Below are 18,917 nucleotides of genomic sequence, written 5' to 3' on the forward strand. Positions count from 1 at the left end.
TCTCATCACAGCTCTTCTGCAGATCTTTGAGCTCAGCTAGAGTTATAGTAGAGTAAACTTTATTGTCCCCAAAGGGAAATTTGTCTTGGGCACAGTGCCACAGTCCGTTGCTTCACATGAAATAGGATAAAAACGTCACAGGAACACAAACAATTTGACACAAACCTGAGGAAACATCTAGCTATTAATTTCACACTGACAACAGAATGAAACAACACAATGACATAAAAAAGAATAAAAATGCAAAAAAAAGTGCCGAGTGCTAAAGAGCCTGTGTATTTATATTTATTACACGTTACTCTATTCCATTAAGGTTTAGAATTAGAGCTCAGCAGCTTGATAGAGGCTGGAACAAATGATAACTTCAAGCGATTTGATTTGCACTTTGGCACACAGAGTCTTCTGATAGCAGGAGGTTCGTATTCAGAGAAGAGGGGATGTTTGCAGTCTGCAATGAGTTTTGTTGCGTATTGTAGCGAGAGTGAGAGGGATTCCCCCCAGTGAGTGACGTCAGGAGAGGGGAGTCCTGTGTGTAATGAATGATTTGGTGCAGCTGTGACTGATGGCACCAGGAGGAGAGACGAACAGTGAAAAGATGGACAGAGGGCTCATGACGGCGTTGGAGCAACACGTTCGGCGGCACGGCACTCTGATAGCAAGGGTGTCGTTCGCAGTGATATAGAGCTGCCGGCGACGAAGACAGGTAGCCAGGGGTAAGCTGTCCCTGTGTTAGGAGGGGAGGCTGAGTGCCTCCTGTAGCTAAACTAGGGCCCACTTTAGAGAGTGTTGTGCTGCTACTGCTCCCTGTGTGCTACCTGGTGTATTGTTTCCGCTTTTATCCGGCTGCCAACCGGTTTCTGCCTCGCCGTCCAGCGAAGCCGTTTCCCTCCGAACTTTATCCTTATTTCCTTGCGTTGATTATTTATGTATATGTATTGTATGGTCGGCCATTTTTGTAGTTTTAATAGTGTGGAGTGGGAGGGCTGATTTAAAGGGGAAGTGACGAGTCGTGGGTGGGGCAGTGTGGCTTACCTATCGTGCCTCCTAGCGGAGGGGGCCAGCATGTCAAATATTGCCTTATGCTAAAGCTTAGCCGTGTGGGGTGGTCAGTGTAGCGTGCCGTGTCCAAAGGTGTTCCTTAAACGCTAGTAAGACTAGCTCTGTGTGCAGTGTGGGGAATGTGTGTTTAGAGCAAGTCGTGTGTGTGCTGTGAGTAAAGGAAGCCGTGCTCCCTCATGACTGTTACCTTGTCAAGTGAAGCCCTTCATCCACTTTTATGAATTTCAAGATATTGTATCAATAAAAATTGTTCCTTTTGTACACTATCCCTTCCCTTTGTGTGTTTATTCAAGGGTTCTGACATTTTCGGCATTTATTGCTGGAGTAAACCCGCATTTATTACAGTATTTCATTACTGCCTGCAGTAATATTTTTTTTTTTCTTTTTACTTAAGAAAATGACCTCATTAGAACCCAGTGTTGGCTTCCTCATGTGGCATGACATGTGAGGTGTGATTTCTACTGTAAACATTGCTCTTATCTTTATTTTTTTTTTAAGTTACGCACTTTTCAGTTTAGCCTACATTAGCGGCGGCAAACGGAGGCCGGAAGTGTGGCCGTCCAAGCGTTTGTTTTGGTCTGAGATGCTGGTGGTGTACTACGCTATCTAGTGGCCGATCGTTTGCATTACCTTGTAGCTGTTTCTGAGGTAACAATTTATGATCCAAATAAGCAGTTAGCAATCTTATAATCCACCCGAAAAAAGATGAATGTAATGATCACATCCTGTAACACACAGGAAACAAGTCGACATTCTGTTGATGGCAGTAGATGATGTGTTTTAGGGATGTGGAACATCCAACCACAAACCCAGAAGCGTAATTTTATTTTTACCAGCCGTTAATATTTAAGTTAAGTACGACAGAACAACACAATAAGGTAAAGAGAATATTAACTTAACACCACCTGTATTGTGTTAAAAGGGATTTGTCCCATTCATCAATGTTAGCCATGAGGAGCAGTAGTCTTACTGAACTTGTATTTAATTGTGACACTGAGCTTACATTTGTGAAAATAAATTATTTTGATAAATGGTCTTGGATAAGTTGAGGAAGACCACGTGATGATCAGAGCTGCTAATAAGTGTTGAGTTAAGAATTATAATAATAATTATCATCATCATTATCATTATCATCATTATTATTGTTGTTATCATTATTATTATTAGCATTATTATAATTATTATAATTATTATCATTATTATTATTATTTTTGCCATATGCTGTTGACTCTTCTCAGTTTAAGGACACGGAAAAGGATTTTATGATTTTAGAATAAACTGTGGAGGTATATTATAGGCTACAACAGAAAAATATTCCAGTAGAGGACTTACCAAACGTTTCCTGAAAATGCATTCTGTTACTCATCAGTAGTAAAACTGCAGAGCAGGGCGAAGCAGACTTCCTATGTGTAAGTGACAGCTCTGCTGAAGATGTTGCTCTTAGTTTTGACAGTGTGTTCATTATCGTTTTGCGTGGATGCTTTGACCGAGGACGACTCAGCACAATCACCGAGGATAAAATTCTCAAAAAATGGTATGAAACATTTCGGTTTCCCTCACATTCATTTGTTTTTATGTCGCGATGAACGGACTGAGAGGAAGAAAACTGTTCTACAGTGTCTTACCGTGTTTGAGTAAGGTGACGGGTTTTTGCTGGCTGTGACTGTGACGTTTTACTTTATAATAAATGTTGTTTCATTCATTTAAAATACTTAATTTGAACAATTTTACTGTATTGTAATAAGAAGTAGAGAGCAGAAGTAAATGATGGGAGGTAAAAACTGAGAGGTAAAAAAAAAAGAAAAGGCAGTAAAAACAGTAAATTGATTAAAATTCAGGGTTATAATAGTCTGTAATGTCACAGTACTGATTCTTTGAGAATTATCAGTAATAAGTAATATGGGGGGAAAAGAGCCATAGCAATTTAGAATAGATTTAGAATAGAATTTGGAAGAAGCAGCTCATGTCACTTGCACTATGTTGAGGGGGTGCTAAGGAAGAAATTATTATAATTCAGTCAATTTCAATGTGAAGGGGTTTGAATACTCTCGGAAGCCACTGCAGTTGCTGGTTAACTGACTAATCATTTCATTGACTACTTGTTGCAGCAAAAGGTCACTGAATGTTTTAATGTGTATGAAAAAGTTTTGAATCATATGTGTTGAACACAGAGGGAATGGGTTTTGGAGGAATGGTGTTTCATCCATCCAGCAGGCCTGAAGCCGCTCTGGAGTTTTAGTCTCCAGAGAGTCTTAAACTCTTTTAGCCTTTATGTTGTCCACTTTATGTTGGTTTCACCTTCAATTTGTCACCCATCTGTATTCCCTCTTGCTTATTTGTTAAATTTATCGGTTCATGGGTCCATATGCTTGAAAATAACTGTCCAGGGTGTCCAAGCCCCAGGATGCAGAGCACTTTTGGGCATCCCTATGAATTTTTATTATTTTAGGAAACACCAGAAGAAGAACATGAATATCTTTTCACATTAGACATTTTGACATCGCACCAGGAAAAGCATGTGTTTAAATAATGTAATGAATCATGGCTGAATAAATGGAGCGCAGTTGTTTTTAATGTTTTCAATTAGACCTGTGCTTTTCTTGCTGTGAAAAGGTCTGTTGATATTTGGTCTAAACCAGAACCTTGGTTCACAAATTTTGAAGAAATGATTTAGCTTGTAGAGCAAGTTTGCTTTCACATTGACCCTGGTGTCAAAACTAATATGCATTTTCCTATGTTCACACTGTCTGACACATTTTATTGCAAGTTATCCGCTCCTGCTACCAAAATGATGCATTTCTGCATTTAGGTAGCATTGTGTATCGCTGCTATTAGAGATAGACTGATGTTTTTTTTAAGGCCAATACCGAATACCGGTAATCAAGGAGCCCAATAACTGATATTTGTAAGCGATGTGCCAACACAAAACTTCTGCTGTATAAGGACACTTACCGTGGCGTCCAGGTGGTTCTATTATTTTGTCCACCCCATTTATATCAGCGAAAGTAGGCTAAATAACAGAAACATCATGCAGTTGAATCAACGACTGTCTAAACATTATAACCTTCATGAAGGAGGATTTACTGCCGGAGGAGTTTTCAATAACTCACCTTCATGGGCTCAAACAAAGATAGATCAAAAACTACATAGCCTGTAATTGTTGTTGTTCTTTTCTGAGCTAGACAAGACATACCACTGCACGGCCACCACGAATGTAGACAATGGAGTGACAGTATGATACTTTACTCCTGCTGCTCTTTTCTGCTCAATATTTTTTAAATTGAATATATTTTGGTTTATGTCTTGGTATTAAACAAGCAATTTAAAGGGGCAACCACAAACAACACAGTTGATTTTTAGAAATTAGTATGTAGCTTACTATTAGCAAGTATCACCAAAGTTAATGTAATTCATTGTGAGGGGGACATGAAAACCTAAACCAAATTTCATAGTAATCCATCCAATAGTTGAGGCATTTCATTCAAAGCAACAAATGTCAACCCCATGGTGCCGCTTGAGAGGCAGGGGATCATCAAAGTCAGTAGGATTCATTGTCTGGGACCCATGAATATCTGTACAACATGTTGTGCCAATCCATCAAGTAGATGTGACATATTTCACTGTACAAGTAAAAACTTTGACCTGTTGGTGGCGCTAGAGGAAAAAGGCAGAGGAGCAGTTAGTATTCATCCTCTTGGGGCACCCGGTCCTCAAAGTGAACATCCAGTGCACACACACACACACAACCTCATTTTTCATTCAGTATATTCTGTTTAATTGTAGATACTGCAGTTAAAAGGTTTTCCTTACCTGGAAACGATGCACCCATACGGATTCTCCTGCAAGAACAGCCGGGCGAAGTCACAGGTGTTGGACAAACGCACCTGTATTCATACAACTTTCAAAAACCTCGGAAGGTAGTGTGTGGCACTGAATGTATTAAAATAAGCCTTTAGAGAAATATGGAGCACAGTAATAACCTACATTACTTCTCTTCACAGACTCCTGTAGAGAAGAAGGTGTTGTGGGGGCAATGCGGCTCACAAAAGGTGAGCAGTGTAACATGACTACAGCAGACAGAGCAGATCAGCTGGATTGTCGGTTAGATATGATAGTGACAGATTGTTGAATATTCCTGAAATATTACAAAACTTCTTACTTCTTCCCCTTGTCATTTAGGATTGCAGCTATAACATCACTGTGGTCCACCAGACACATCGGGCCAACCAGGTGTTTGTGTGCAGAACCAATGGCAGGGAAACGCTGTGCTGTGTCATGGTAGGACAGACGTAGCAGATGTGTTACTGAGAATGGGAACAGTGCTCCGTTCTGCTTACTGTAACCACTTCTTTGTTTTGTTTACTTGAAATAATGCACTACTGCTGTTCCATGTAAATGCACTGAAATACTTCCTACTGGGTTTTTTATTTTTCTATTTTTAAAGATCTACGTATAAGTTAATGGGTGGTTAAATGACACTTGTGCTATCTTGGGTGGAGAAAAGGGGGTGTATGTTTCTTTAAGACTTACTGTGTGTTTTGCAGAATTTAATAGCGCATTCACCTTCATGCACCACCTCTAAAAGCATTGAGGGAATAGAAGGAAGCATAAGGGCATTTGTCATAAAGGAAAGTGAACCATCTGCTCTTGTTGGTGAGTTTTTAAACACACTGGATGTTTTTCTGCTGATGAGCCTCTGTTTTCTGATTCACCAGTTTTCTATATTGGCTTCAACCTTATTTAAGAAAAGTTGTCTGCTGAACATCTGTGCTCTTTTCTGTCTTACTAACCTGATTTATTCAGATCAACACTTTCTAATGGTTTTTTCTTCTACCTCACTATTGCACTGTTGCTTCCTGCTCATACAGTTGAAATCAGAAGTTTGCATACACTTAGGTCCAACACAGTCCAGCATAAACAAGTTCCAAACCACAGATACTTCATCCAGGCTTACATGGAAACACATTAATATTAACTTGGCTATTTCAGGTTGGTCAGTTGTATTAGTATTTACTGGATGTAATGTTTAGATAAGTTTTAAGAAGGAATTTTTTTTTTGCTTCTCCAAGCATACTTCCAAAGTTGTGGCAAAACTGTTTAAGGACAACAAGGTTGAGGTATTGGAGTGGCCATCACAGAACCCTGACTTCAATATAAAATTCTGACATCAACTGTACCTATGGGTCTGGTTTCTCCCACATGTTTTGCTTATCAGAGAGCATTACAAGGAAGCAGGTTCAACGTACCCAGGATGTGTTGTCGTTATCTGGCTTAACTGAATCTAAAAAAAACTGTTAAAGTAATGTTGGACTGTTGCTGCTGCTGAAGAGAAGAGAAGAGAAAAGAGAGGAGAAGAGAAGTGAAGAGAAGTAGTTCATGTCTGATGAGGTCAATCATCAACACTGTGAGAAATCCTGTCGGGATTAAAGAGTCTTTGTCCAATTAGTGTGATGAACTCTCCCTGACCAGAGCGGACACGTGTATGGTCTGGAACAGCAAAATGATTCTACTGATTTATAAAAATTATTTTATATTATAAAATTATCATTATTATTTGTCACTTTATTGTAAATATTTTGTTCCTGTTGGGATCCTGTAGGAATGATATGACTCTGGTTTTCTAGTGATCTGATTGGTTAGTAGTCGGGCTGTTGACAGACTTTGATCTGGCCCTCCGAAGTTAACCTGCCTGAAGCAGGTTAGGAGTTCAGCATAAGCTACAGTGGTGATTTACCCTGGAAAGAGGTGGACCACTGTCGTAGGACTAAAACCCCTTGGGTACAACCTGAAGTTAACACAAGCTAACCTCAAAACTTGCTTCATAGTACAGGCTGCTGGTGTGGGGGTCATAAAATGTGTCCTGATGCTTGCTGCAAAGCACAGTGATGCATCTGTCATACCTTAAAATGTGTAATTGTTTGTTGTGCCTTTCCAGAGTCAGAACACAGTGCAGACTTCTACATTACATACTCTGGATCTTCAGGGAATGTTGGCATCTACAAGTTTGGACAGCACAGAGTTGAACCTTCAAAGCATGACAAAGGTTCTTCTTCTCTAAGGACTTGAGAAGTTTCTTTATTTAAATTATGTTATCTTAAATGTTCATGATGTCCCAAGGGTGTGGAGAGAATAATGATGACTTTTCTTCTCTGTCTTTTAGAGCAACACTATGTGGGTTTAGTGCTCAGCAGACGGGAAAACAGTTCCTCACAGGACAGAGTGTATGCCTTCTATAATGAAAAAAACAGAGACAATCACTTGCAGAGTGACATGTGGCTCCCTTTTGTGACCCAGGTTTGCACGGTAAGGCCTGATTATTTATTTACATTAGGATTATATAATTTTCACATACATTTTGGTTAGAATATATGAATAGAAAATATGTTTCCACCATCTGATATGTGCATGAAGTACCTGCTGTAAACACAAACTGCAACCATAAAACAATATTTACATATGCATCATGAGGGAGTGATTGATCGTTTGGCCGTGCATTGCTTCTAGGCAGATGTTGGCGGTCCAAAGAGCAACCTGCAGTTCAGGTGGACGTCCCAGTTGAATGCTAGGCTCTTCTGTGGAAACGCTGACAGCAGGCAGCATTTCTCTCAACTGGTGGATGTGGCCACTGTGCATGCCGACAGGTGGCAGGATACCAGGGTTTACGCACTCTTCAGAAACGAATGGTAGGGCTCCATTGTCACTTATGTATATAGGCAAAGGTTGAAAGAATATTGTAACACTGCTACTTTAATCAAATGTAGTTGAGTTCGAATCAAGTTAGCATGAGAGGAAGTATGGCAACAGTTAGAGGAAGTGCAGTATAAGTTCTTAGTTATAAGTTAAGCATTTCACAATATTACAGTCAACCACAATGATGTGAAAACCAGGATAACTTTGTTGCTCTGTTGTTTGGTCTTCATGTAACACAATTCAAATCACTTGTTATCACCACTGAGGATCATCCATCTTGTGCTTGTATGACTTTCTTTCTCTCTTGTCTGATCAGATGACACTGTTTTTTTTTGCTTCCTCTTTGGGCAAAGGTTGAATTCAGTTCCTCTTTCTAAATGAAGTCCGTCTGCTGAGTCGTTTTATTCTAAAATATTCACTGACCTCCCAGCAGCCTCTTGTCGATGCAGATGTTTCCGTGCAGACTTGCTGACCTCTGTGTCTCTCTGTAGGGGTATGAGTGCTGTGTGTGTCTATACCATACAAGATATTGACAACATCTTCATGACCTCCCCGTTTAAAGTCTCCAGCCAAACCAAACAAAAGGACAGGCCTAGGAAGGTATGTGTCATGGCAGGCGGGCATAGCGACAGTAAGTGAACGGTCAGCTGGTGTGCAACCAAAACACTAATACATAATGCTTTTCTCTGCAGTGTGTTGCGGACAGCAGAGCGATTTACCCAGACATCATGAGGATGATCGAGGAGACTTCAGATATGGATCAGTGTATCGAGCCTCTGAACAAGTCAGGCCCAATTCTTTTGAATCACCACATCTACACTCACATCTACGCCGACAGTTCCTCACACAAGCAGAAACACACGGTTCTGTTTCTGTCACTAAGTGAGTAACACAATAATATGAATAAGGGGAACTGATATAAGAATAGTGCACTGTGCTGTGTATTTGTGTAAACTTGAGGTTCCCTAAAATAGTTTGGCCATGGTGGCCACTCCCATTAAAACAGGAGGAAGAGATTAAAGTAATGGCCAGACTGTCATAATTTAGTCTTGAGACCTCAGCACAGATGGTCCAAAGCAGCAGCTTACGACGTCAGCCCTGGAGCTGGTTAACCACAGCTGTATGAAGAAAACGTTGACAAATGGCACCCCATTTATTTCTGTAACATTAACTCAGTGGGTGTTTTCAGCCGTCTGTAGGCTTTAGCACTTTTATTTTAGTGAGCCAAATGAGTCAAATTCTCATAATACAAAGACACAGTTTGGGCTGTTAGAGGTGATCAGAAAAAAACATTCATTGCTCTACAGCCTTTTTGTAATGACTGAGTATGGGGAAAAATTGTGCGTCATGTGATACAGGTCCACTGCTCTTCCTGGTGGCTCCCTTTTGTCTCGCTAGAAATTAAATATGAACTAGTTAAGTTACAGCACTGACATCATTGGCGCTACCAAAACCTCTCACCCACCCAGAGAACATCAATACAGGGGACATTGTGTCTGCATGAAAATAAAGTTCAAATTTCTTGTCTTTTTGGTAACATCTGAAAGTTTCAGAAATAAGAATTGAAAGTTAAAACCAAGTGTCTAACAGCTGCAAAGTCACGCTGCTCTTTAATTATATTAAGCATCCTTTGATCTCTGAGCTCTCACTGTCAGAAGACTAGAGGGTTTTGAGCCAACCACACTGTTTCCCATGTCAAAGGAGAAGACACATGACACTTATATAAATGTGATAAATGTTGTAGACAACAACTGTAAGCACTTACTGTATTATGATGATGCATTAAGTGGTGAATTCTAAATAGATCTTGATCAGATAAGTCTAACACAGTCAAACATAAACACGTCAACTTTACAGTTCCAAACCACAGATACTTCATCCAGGCTTACATGGAAACACATTAATGTTAACTTGGCTATTTCAGGTTGGTCAGCTGTATTAATATTTACTGGATGTAAGGTTTACATAAGTTTTAAGAAGGAATTTTTTTGTTTTACTAACCTCGTAACAGACTTTTTAGTCAAAACATTTGCTAGGTTTTGCTGGAGGAGTCATATGAGACGTAACATATGAGATAAGAGAGTGGGATGTGTTGAGGCTGGTTGGTGTGTTCAAACAGGACTGAGTATTCAATCTCCCCCATTCCTTTGTCTTTAAACAGATAACGGAAGGATTCATAAAGTGATACAGACTCAAAATCAGACTGTAGTCATCGCTGAGTATGAACCTTTCAACCACAAAGACCACATCCTCAGCATGATCCTTCGCCCATCCTCCGTGAGTAACACAGCCCTGCCAACAGAACTATTCTCCCACCAAGGTGGGTGAATGAGAGAGTATTATTCATATGGTGATAATGGTTATAGTGAGTTAAAGGTTACTGGTGGTACTTCTTAAAAAAGTTCTTCTTTTTTTTTGATGAAATCTGAACTTTTCCAAGGATATTGGTCAGTATGGCCAATTATAAGACCTGTATGCTTTCTGTGTATCATTGCAGAGGAAGCTATATGTGAACTCCAGAAGTGAACTGGTCCAGCTGAATGTGGCAAACTGTGACAAGTATGGAGACCGCTGTGAGGATTGTGTCTTAGCCAGAGATCCCTACTGTGGCTGGAACAACACCCACTGTTCCCCTGAGACAAAGTAAGACCACCGGGCTCTATGGACCTGGAGACCTTTAACCTAAAACAAAATCCAAACATCTTTACTTCGTATCCAAAAACGACTTTTAGCGGCTTTAGCTTAAAGGTGCTCTGTTTTGTCAGAGGTGCACTGTGAAGTTGTCTTTTAAACAAACAAAAGCTGTGTTTACTGTTTCTCACCAAACTGCATGTGTGTATGCTTGAGGTCTGACAAACAAGCATTTGCAAAGCCAGTTTATACATTATATGTATAGATATAAATGATATATATTCTTTAAATAGTGTTTTGTTTAGATCTATGTTTGCTGGTTAGCACTCTTCATGTTCACTCCCTTTGTTGATGCATTGCCATGAAACCAGCAGCAGAAATGTGTATTGCGTCACCTGTATGCTCTCGAGTGCACAATGAAAACAAAACTGGGATCTGCTAGTGAAAACATTGCTCATTAGCACCAGAGGTCAAAAACCACACAGTATCCCTTTAATTCATACATAGGTTTAACAACACATGTTCATTCAGGCATGTTGTACAGTGTGTACAGTGTTTCATAATCAGTCACTTGCTCAATGTTATTAGTGTAGTGTTATCAGAGTTATGGTGCAATAGCTTGCTACAGCTTAGTAACCTTTTAAAGACATAGCATCTTCATTTCTGTTGTGAAGCAACTTTTATGGTGTTGGTGTAAGATTATGTTACCAAAATGTTTCCGGTACTGATTTGATCTGACACTAGTTATCTTGTCATTAAGCCCCTCTAGAGTAGAGCTGGCCGGCTTGCAAACATTTCTTTTATACATGCTACCAACACCACAATGTCTGTCATCCAAACCATAAACATCCATTACCATGAACAACTGAGGCCATCACAAGATGACATGTCTATATGTATGACATACATATAGACTGACAGATCTGATTGTTTTTATATGTATTTAGCCACTGTTTGGCAGAAACCAGGTACATACATAGGTACATAACTTCATTTGCAGCATCAAAGAGTGTAGAAATGTAGATCTTCCCAAACCTCACTGTAATTACGTGTAATTGAAATACAAAAACAATTTTAATTTCAATTTCAGATTGAGCAGAGCCGACTAGTATCTGAGTTCTGCTTCCAAAGTTGTTTAAAACATGATTTTCCCCCAAAACAGATGATCACATTAGAGCTGTGGCATCACGCTCAACAGCATCAAACAAATAAAACACAAGTTTAATAGAAAGAACACCTGATAAACACTGAGCACATGAGTGTCATGAGTTTTGGCAAACCCCAGTCACATGACTGATGTCACTTTGTGAACTGATTTGATCTTCACTGTTGATCACACTGTGTGTGATGTTGTACAGCAGCTGAGAACTGCCATTGTTGGAAACAGGGTGTATTAGGGGAAAGTGTATTGTTATGATAAGGGATTTTTTGTCTTCACAATGAGTAGTTTGTCGTTATAATGACAAAGAAATAGGATAAATGAGCTGGAATTCAGTTTCTCAATCTTGTGGTGTGTACGGGTGAACTTTAGCACCTCGGTTCATACGCGCACCCACATATAGAAACACAACCCCACCCACATCCTGCCACCCCTTTCACACTCATCCAATTAATTCCATGGAGCAGTACATCTACACACACACACACCATGATGTGGCTGACTTACAGTGCAACATAATCAAAGCCTGATTCACTCACTTTGTTCAGAATCTCTGCCAGAGAGGAAATGATACTGAGATGAGTCAAGTGGATCGTGTATTTGCATGGAAAGGCTGAGTGAAAATCTTAAATGGCATAAGGGGTGTGTGTTCTCGCTCTGAGTCAAAGCATGAATAGGAGCAGCATTTAATGATGTGCAATGAAGTGATCAAAGTGAAGAATGGTAGTTGGTGTGGATTTACTTATAAACTGGTGAAACCCCCCAAAACCTAAAACTCCTCAATGTGGGAATTTACATTACAGTTTATTACTGAGAAATGTACTGCATACTGATAGTTGATAATCACTGATAATCATTTCAGTTTTCATTCCACAATAATCACGAGCAGCCACATACAGGTAATTTAATAATGGAGTAATAATGATACATGTATATTAATCACAATATATTTTTTTCTTTTTCTTATTAAGTGCTTTACAAATGAAATAACAGAAGAACTGAAAACAATAAATGAATAAGATCAAATAAATTGGAATAATCAGTATAAATGATGACCTGTGTCAAACATGTCTGAATGCTTTCACAAAAAGAAAAGTTTTATGGAGGGATTGTAAAGAAGCAAGGGTCTTAGCATATCTGAGTTCAACAGGGTAGGGGCTCTTATAGCAAAAGCTCAGTCACCCTTTGACACAAGCTATGGGAGTAACCAGCAGGGCTCCATCAGCAGATCCCAGTGGTCGAGAGAGCGCATACCAGGTCAATACATCAGAAAGGTGTTTAGGATCAAGGACATTTAAGGCCTTAAAGGTGAGCAATAAAGTATGAGCCGAGTACTCTGCATTTTAGCAATTCAAATTTCAGATGTACTAGGATGGGCAGTTAACATTGCAGGTATTGATTCTGTCTGGTGTGTGCATTAAGGTGGTGGATTTCTACAGTGCTTGCTGTTACATGGTCGCCAGGTTTGCTAACACTCACAGTGTCTTTAATGTAACTGGTAGATTTTACTAACTGAGATCTCCTTTCCTTTGGACAGTGACACGCTGCAGATTGTGTCCACAGGGAACCACGCCATCTGCCCTGCTCAACAACCCGAGAAAGGTACTAGAATATCTATGAGTTCACTGCATATAAAGCCCAATAACTGTTGTTCAAGTCCAATGAATTACAAGTGTATTCAACTGAGAGGTTTGACATGCTGTATGTGGTGTGCTTCAATATGCTTTAGAATGGGATCTGTGTTTTAGCAGACGCTGAACCTTTGGTAATTGCATGCAACTGCAGCGTCAAAACTGCAGCCTAGCAGCTATCACAGTTTACCACATGATTCATGCACTTCTGAAAGTTTTCTCATTTCCTATTTGTTGTTGTTGAAGAAACAAAGAACATCAGAAAATATACTACAGCAACAGCGGGTTAGCTTAGTATGAAGGCTAAAAACAGAGGGAACAGCAGGCCTGGGTCTGTCCAGTGGTCTGTTTCCAGTCTTTATGCTAAGCTAAGCTAAATGGCTGCTGACATTTAACAGACAGAGAGGAGAGTGGTATCAATCTTCACATCTAACTCAGCGTAAAAGCCTGTAAACATATTTTGCAAAATGTCAAACCATTCCTTTACGGCCCACTAAACATCAGTCATTAGTCTACAGGGGCATAGCATGAAAATCTGTAGCTATGTAGCCTCAGTGGCCCCCCTTAATTTCTTAATACACCCATTTTCATGCAAGTACAAAACTAAATCCACAACTAAACATATGTAGTGGTTATTAAGGTTATCAATAATCACCTATTAATGCAACACTCAAGAAAATATTAGCTGAAAAATTCTGAAACTTTATTGTTACTCTTTTCTCAACATACCGAACAAGTGCTTCATGGTCACAATGCAGTTTGCTTGGAGAGAGAATATCACAGAGTGAGGTGTTTGTTTATGCCTGTGGTGTAAGAAAAAAACGTCTACTATTCTACTGTGTATGAACTCAGCTTGTCTTACATTCTGATTGACAAGATGGTGTCAGATCTGCGGTGGATGCACCCTCTGTGGCAATATCACAGGCACTGTGCTTCCTTTCTGAAACTGACAGCAGTCAACGCTGCTCTCTTTATCCGCATGTCACCTATTTTAATGATATCAGGGCAGCTTGAATTTGCACACCAGTATAAAACCATTCCAAGACAGCACTTGAATGTTTTGTCCACTCAGGTTTCTTTTGAAGAAATTTTGTTAGCTGTTGTTTCCCCCCTTGTGCTCCTGTCTGCCCTTTCTCTTTTGGTGGCCTTGACCTCGCTTTTTCTCTTAAAAATGAGATTCTCTGAAACCTCTTGGGGTTCCTTGCACCGAAGCAGCATCCACATTTGCAGATATTAAAAGAGACGATATTAAATCCATGCTTGTAGGCATGATCATAATAGTCAAATACTGGCTGAAATGAAATGGCATTAAGCAGATATACATGTAAAACATGTGGGAAATAATAGTAGTTTTTGTATATTTTAATTTATTATTTTACAGTTTAGCTAATAATGTTAGCTAGCTGATAACACACCCTATCATTTCCAATGTTAGCTTGTCATTTCATTACCAATATAAACCTGAACAGCTCTGTGCACACTGTCTGGGTTGGGAGAGGTGTATGCGCACTCTTATAATATCATAAGGCTTAGACATGGCTGCCAACCATATATTATACGAATGTCCACGTCTGTGGAACAGCCTCCCTGAAGACCTGAGCAGGAAGTGTTGATATTTTTAAAAGCAAACTCAAGACCTACCTTTTTAGTCTGGCTTTTAATTGAATTGTATTTATTTATCTTTCTATTTATTTATATATTTCAGGGTGTTTTATTGGTTTTTCCTTTTATTCTGTGATTATTTTCTGACTGTTTTCCTTTTAATATTCTACTTTTACTTCTGGTTATTTATTTTACTTCTACTTTTATTTCTGGTTTTACTGATTTCAAAATATCTCCTCTCTTTTAGCATTTTATTATTTTATCTTTACTATTTTATCTTCATTTTTATTTGATTTTTAATATCCTACCTTTTATTTCTGGTTCTACTCACTTTAATGAATGTCCTCTGTTTTAGTGTTTTAACTATTTTGTCTTTATCACTCTATCATTATCTTTGAGATTCATGATAGTTGTTCCTTAGTTCCTGTTTTTATTGTCATATTCTTTATTGTTTTTATTTATTAATTGGTCATTTATGCTTGTGTAAATGTGTGTCTGTGTATGTGCGAATAAGGCTGTGGGGGTGGGGTTGTTTTTTTATTACTTTTATTATGTATCAAGCACTTTGTGTTACATTGATTATATGAAAAGTACTATACAAATGAAGTCTGATTGATTATATCTGAATTTAGGACTGTAGGGACACTGACCCAGTGTTTCTGCACACTTGTTATGAGAACCTTGCAAACAAAAGACGTGGCCACTTCTTTGTGCTCTGCATGCAGTATGGTTTTGCCAAGAGTGGGTATCATCACATGCACTCTTGGTGCATAAAGGTGTGCCACAGTGTTCACACCTTTGGTACATAAATAATCACATTCCCACGCGCTGATGACATGGTTCTTTATTCTGTTCTTCTCTTTTTGACTCAAAAAGTTTGTTCCTCATCACACGCAAAAGAGCACGTGAAGAACAACTCAGCTTCTTTATCATATGATAACCCTTGATAAAAACACGCCTTTAAGATGTTGCATCATAGTCAACTAGCTACGCAGTTCTATTATTTATCATAGCCACTCATCTGTCAGTTATTTTATTTGTCTGACTGTTGCACAAATGACCATCCTGTCACTGTCTCCTCCATTCTGACATTAGATTTGCTCCTGAAACATTTTTAGAAAACCTGGTCTTCATTACACACTTGAAACACACTGTTTCATTATTAGATGCACAACCCTTTAGGGACACAACCCTTTTTATGACTTGCCTGTTGCATCCTGTAGAAGGATCCTGGCCCCTTGGCATGCCCTAACTGAAATAGGATACCTGCCTGGTTAAACAAAGATTGAATATACAAAAATCAAAATCAACATCCATCTGAAAGCTAACATGATCTGTATCTGTTTTCTCAGCTTTTAGATCTACCACTAACACACATGCAGACAAGAAAGGGGAGAGCATCACAGTTCCTTCTCAGTCCAAGTATTTCCTCCAGTGTCCAGTGTTGTCCCATCACGCCAAGTACTCCTGGGTTCACGTTAACAGCAACAGCTCCAAATCCTGCAAGTCAAAGGATCAGGAGTGTCTTCTTCTCATCAACAGCATGAGCCCTGAGCAGGTGGGAACTTACAAATGTGTGTCAGAGGAATTGGGCTATAGAAAAGACCTGGCAGTGTACGACCTACAGATGGGCAACAGGGCAGTGGGTCAATTATCAAGCCCACTCGTCTGGGTTTGTCTGATTGCCGCTCTGATTAAGAGTTTGACCTGATATGATTCCAGTGAAAGATGATACATGATAATACTGAATTAAAGACCAGCCTTGTCTATGAGTGTCTGTGCTCAGACAATAACTGGGGCTGCAGCAATGCAACTAGAATGAAAATCCGTTATTTTGTCCCAGTTAACTGAAAAAATAATTTCACCGTACTTAAGGTTTTTATATAAACATCTTGATGTATCAGCATCAGTGTCATCAGCAGCAGATGACACAATCATGTCAGCAATCTTCTTTATTGATTTTAATTTCATAAATATTTATTATACGTAATTAGCGCTGGCTTTCGAATGCATCATTTTAATAGACTGTAAAATTGAAAATGTTTGCAAAAATGTAAAAAGTCTCTTTTTGCATTTCTGAATCCTTTTACACATCACTGCACTTGTCTGTGTCTCATGCCGTTAGCTGCACATGCTTCACCTATGATAATGAAATATATATTTATATAGATGTATTTTTATAGCATAATTCATCTTGTGCACAATTACCTTCACATACAAAGATGACGTATGTCCTTGTTTGTTTTGTTTTTCAAAAACTTTTAACATGTTTATTATTTAAGACAATGGAAAATATAAGGAAGTCATTTCGTTACTATGTCGTACAAACAAGAAGAACACACATGCAGAGTTGCAACTCTGGAAACTGGTTAAAAATTATGTTAAAAGCTGTTAAATGACCTTCAGTGGGTTTGAAAGACTGTGATGTAATAATACTCCATTATATGAGAAGAACAAATGGGGCAAGAGTACAGCATGCGGGAAACCTGTATTGGCTAACCTGACACATACTGAACTCAGATTTTTACAAGAAGAGAAAACACCTCGAGTCTTGCCGTACGATTGTTGCATGATGAACGTTGTATTTCAGTGCTGTTGGAAAACCATGTTTCAGTGACATGTTTCCTTTAAATGTGAAATTCTTTCTGAATGGACACACTGTCCTAGCTGCAATTTCCAGTTTTGTATTCTACCTCAGACTTGCTTGACGGGCTTTGGGTTACAACAGACTGAACAATTTTCTGTTTGTCAAGACTCCTCTGTTAATCAGACTAAAGGTAGCATGCTCTTATTGTGAAGTACTGCTAAGTTGTTGCAAGTGCAAAGTTGAAACAGTCTTTTTGTGGCTGAGCCTCTTGTAGTGAGTGAGGTGTGAATCATGTCATATCACCAAACCTTTGACCTTATGAAGCTATGATGTTGTTCAGCACATTGTAGCTGTATTTTCTAACTTTGTTGCTCACAAGCAGGAAGCTAAAAAGCACTTTGTTTTGTGTTTTTATATGTGTAAGTTAGATGGTTATAAACATGTTACAGCTTGGATTGAATGTTAGGTAAATGAGTGGAATAACCTTTTTTGATGACCTCTCTGAACTTGATGAATGGTGATTGTAAATCCTTGTAATTACTAAAGCAGAACAATTACAAAAGTTGATACAAATTGTATTTTTAAAATCCTATTTCACCCAGTTTTTAAAAAGGTTAGTTCACTTAAATTACACAACAAAAGTAGTTGTACTTGAGCTTTGTGATACTGAATATATTATTGTAAGTCAAGAACTGTGACTGTAATGCTCCACCAATTCAGTTCTTCAAACCTGACAGATCAGCAGCAGTAAAGTGATGAATAGCACTCATACATGCATCACTTCATGGTTTGCTTTTACAGGAACTGCACCGCTTGGCTTACTCATTAACCAACATGTTTAAAAAAAAAAAAAAAAAGACACTTAGTTTCAATATAAATTGAAAGGTTAAAAAATCCCTGCTGGGGCAGAACCAAAACTGTTGTGACAATTCAGAAAGGGCTGATTGAAAGACCTTCTCACAACTTTTTGGAACCCAAACAGGGGGTCTGCCACACCAGTCTCCCTTGAGAAGTGTTATTGATCATATTCAAATACTTGCAGTCCCTGCAGTGAGGGTTACTTAAAAAGCCCTGGGCGATGTGAGGATTAAAAAACACCTCTTGTTACAGAACCTGTGACAAAAATACCTACCTCTGTGCTGCTTACAAAAAAGTGGAAATGAATATGGTAGTTGACTGGAATCCCATATTAAAGGATGTGATAATGTTTCTGGGTGAAAGAAATCATGAAACAAACATCAACGAGTGTGTCACACCTTAGCATGTACTGTACACTGACATTTTAAAGAAGAAATAAGACAGACACACACGGAAATAAGATATAAAGTAAAACTTTATCATGACATACAAGTTTAAAGCCCTGAGAACCATATCTTTATATTACTAATATGAACAAAACTGAATGTGTGAAAACCACTTTGGAAAAGTGCTCCTCTTAAATACAATCAGCACAAACCAGTTTTTACAAGCATTCATGTGTTTTGTCCTATTTTTGTTTACTTTAATCAAAGAGAAAACTATAATATCAGTAATATCATTATTATCATGTCCATAATAA

The 18,917-nt window shown here is 38.8% G+C and overlaps 1 protein-coding gene across 1 annotated transcript; it reads left to right on the forward strand.

Annotated features, from left to right (window-relative positions):
* The first annotated feature begins 2,443 nt into the window (after nucleotides 1-2,443).
* LOC111218402 (semaphorin-7A-like) lies at nucleotides 2,444-18,130 on the forward strand. Its single transcript, XM_022740702.1, has 14 exons — nucleotides 2,444-2,593; nucleotides 4,843-4,976; nucleotides 5,061-5,108; nucleotides 5,239-5,337; nucleotides 5,604-5,712; nucleotides 6,995-7,102; nucleotides 7,220-7,362; nucleotides 7,564-7,742; nucleotides 8,241-8,349; nucleotides 8,442-8,631; nucleotides 9,911-10,026; nucleotides 10,247-10,392; nucleotides 13,077-13,141; nucleotides 16,125-18,130. Exons 1-14 carry the CDS (start codon nucleotides 2,491-2,493, stop codon nucleotides 16,481-16,483), a joined length of 1,908 nt encoding a protein of 635 aa, XP_022596423.1. The 5' UTR covers nucleotides 2,444-2,490; the 3' UTR covers nucleotides 16,484-18,130.
* Nucleotides 18,131-18,917: the final 787 nt, after the last annotated feature.

Source organism: Seriola dumerili, unplaced genomic scaffold (assembly GCF_002260705.1).
Source record: "Seriola dumerili isolate Sdu_G_001 unplaced genomic scaffold, Sdu_1.0 BDQW01000003.1, whole genome shotgun sequence".
NCBI lineage: Eukaryota > Metazoa > Chordata > Actinopteri > Carangiformes > Carangidae > Seriola > Seriola dumerili.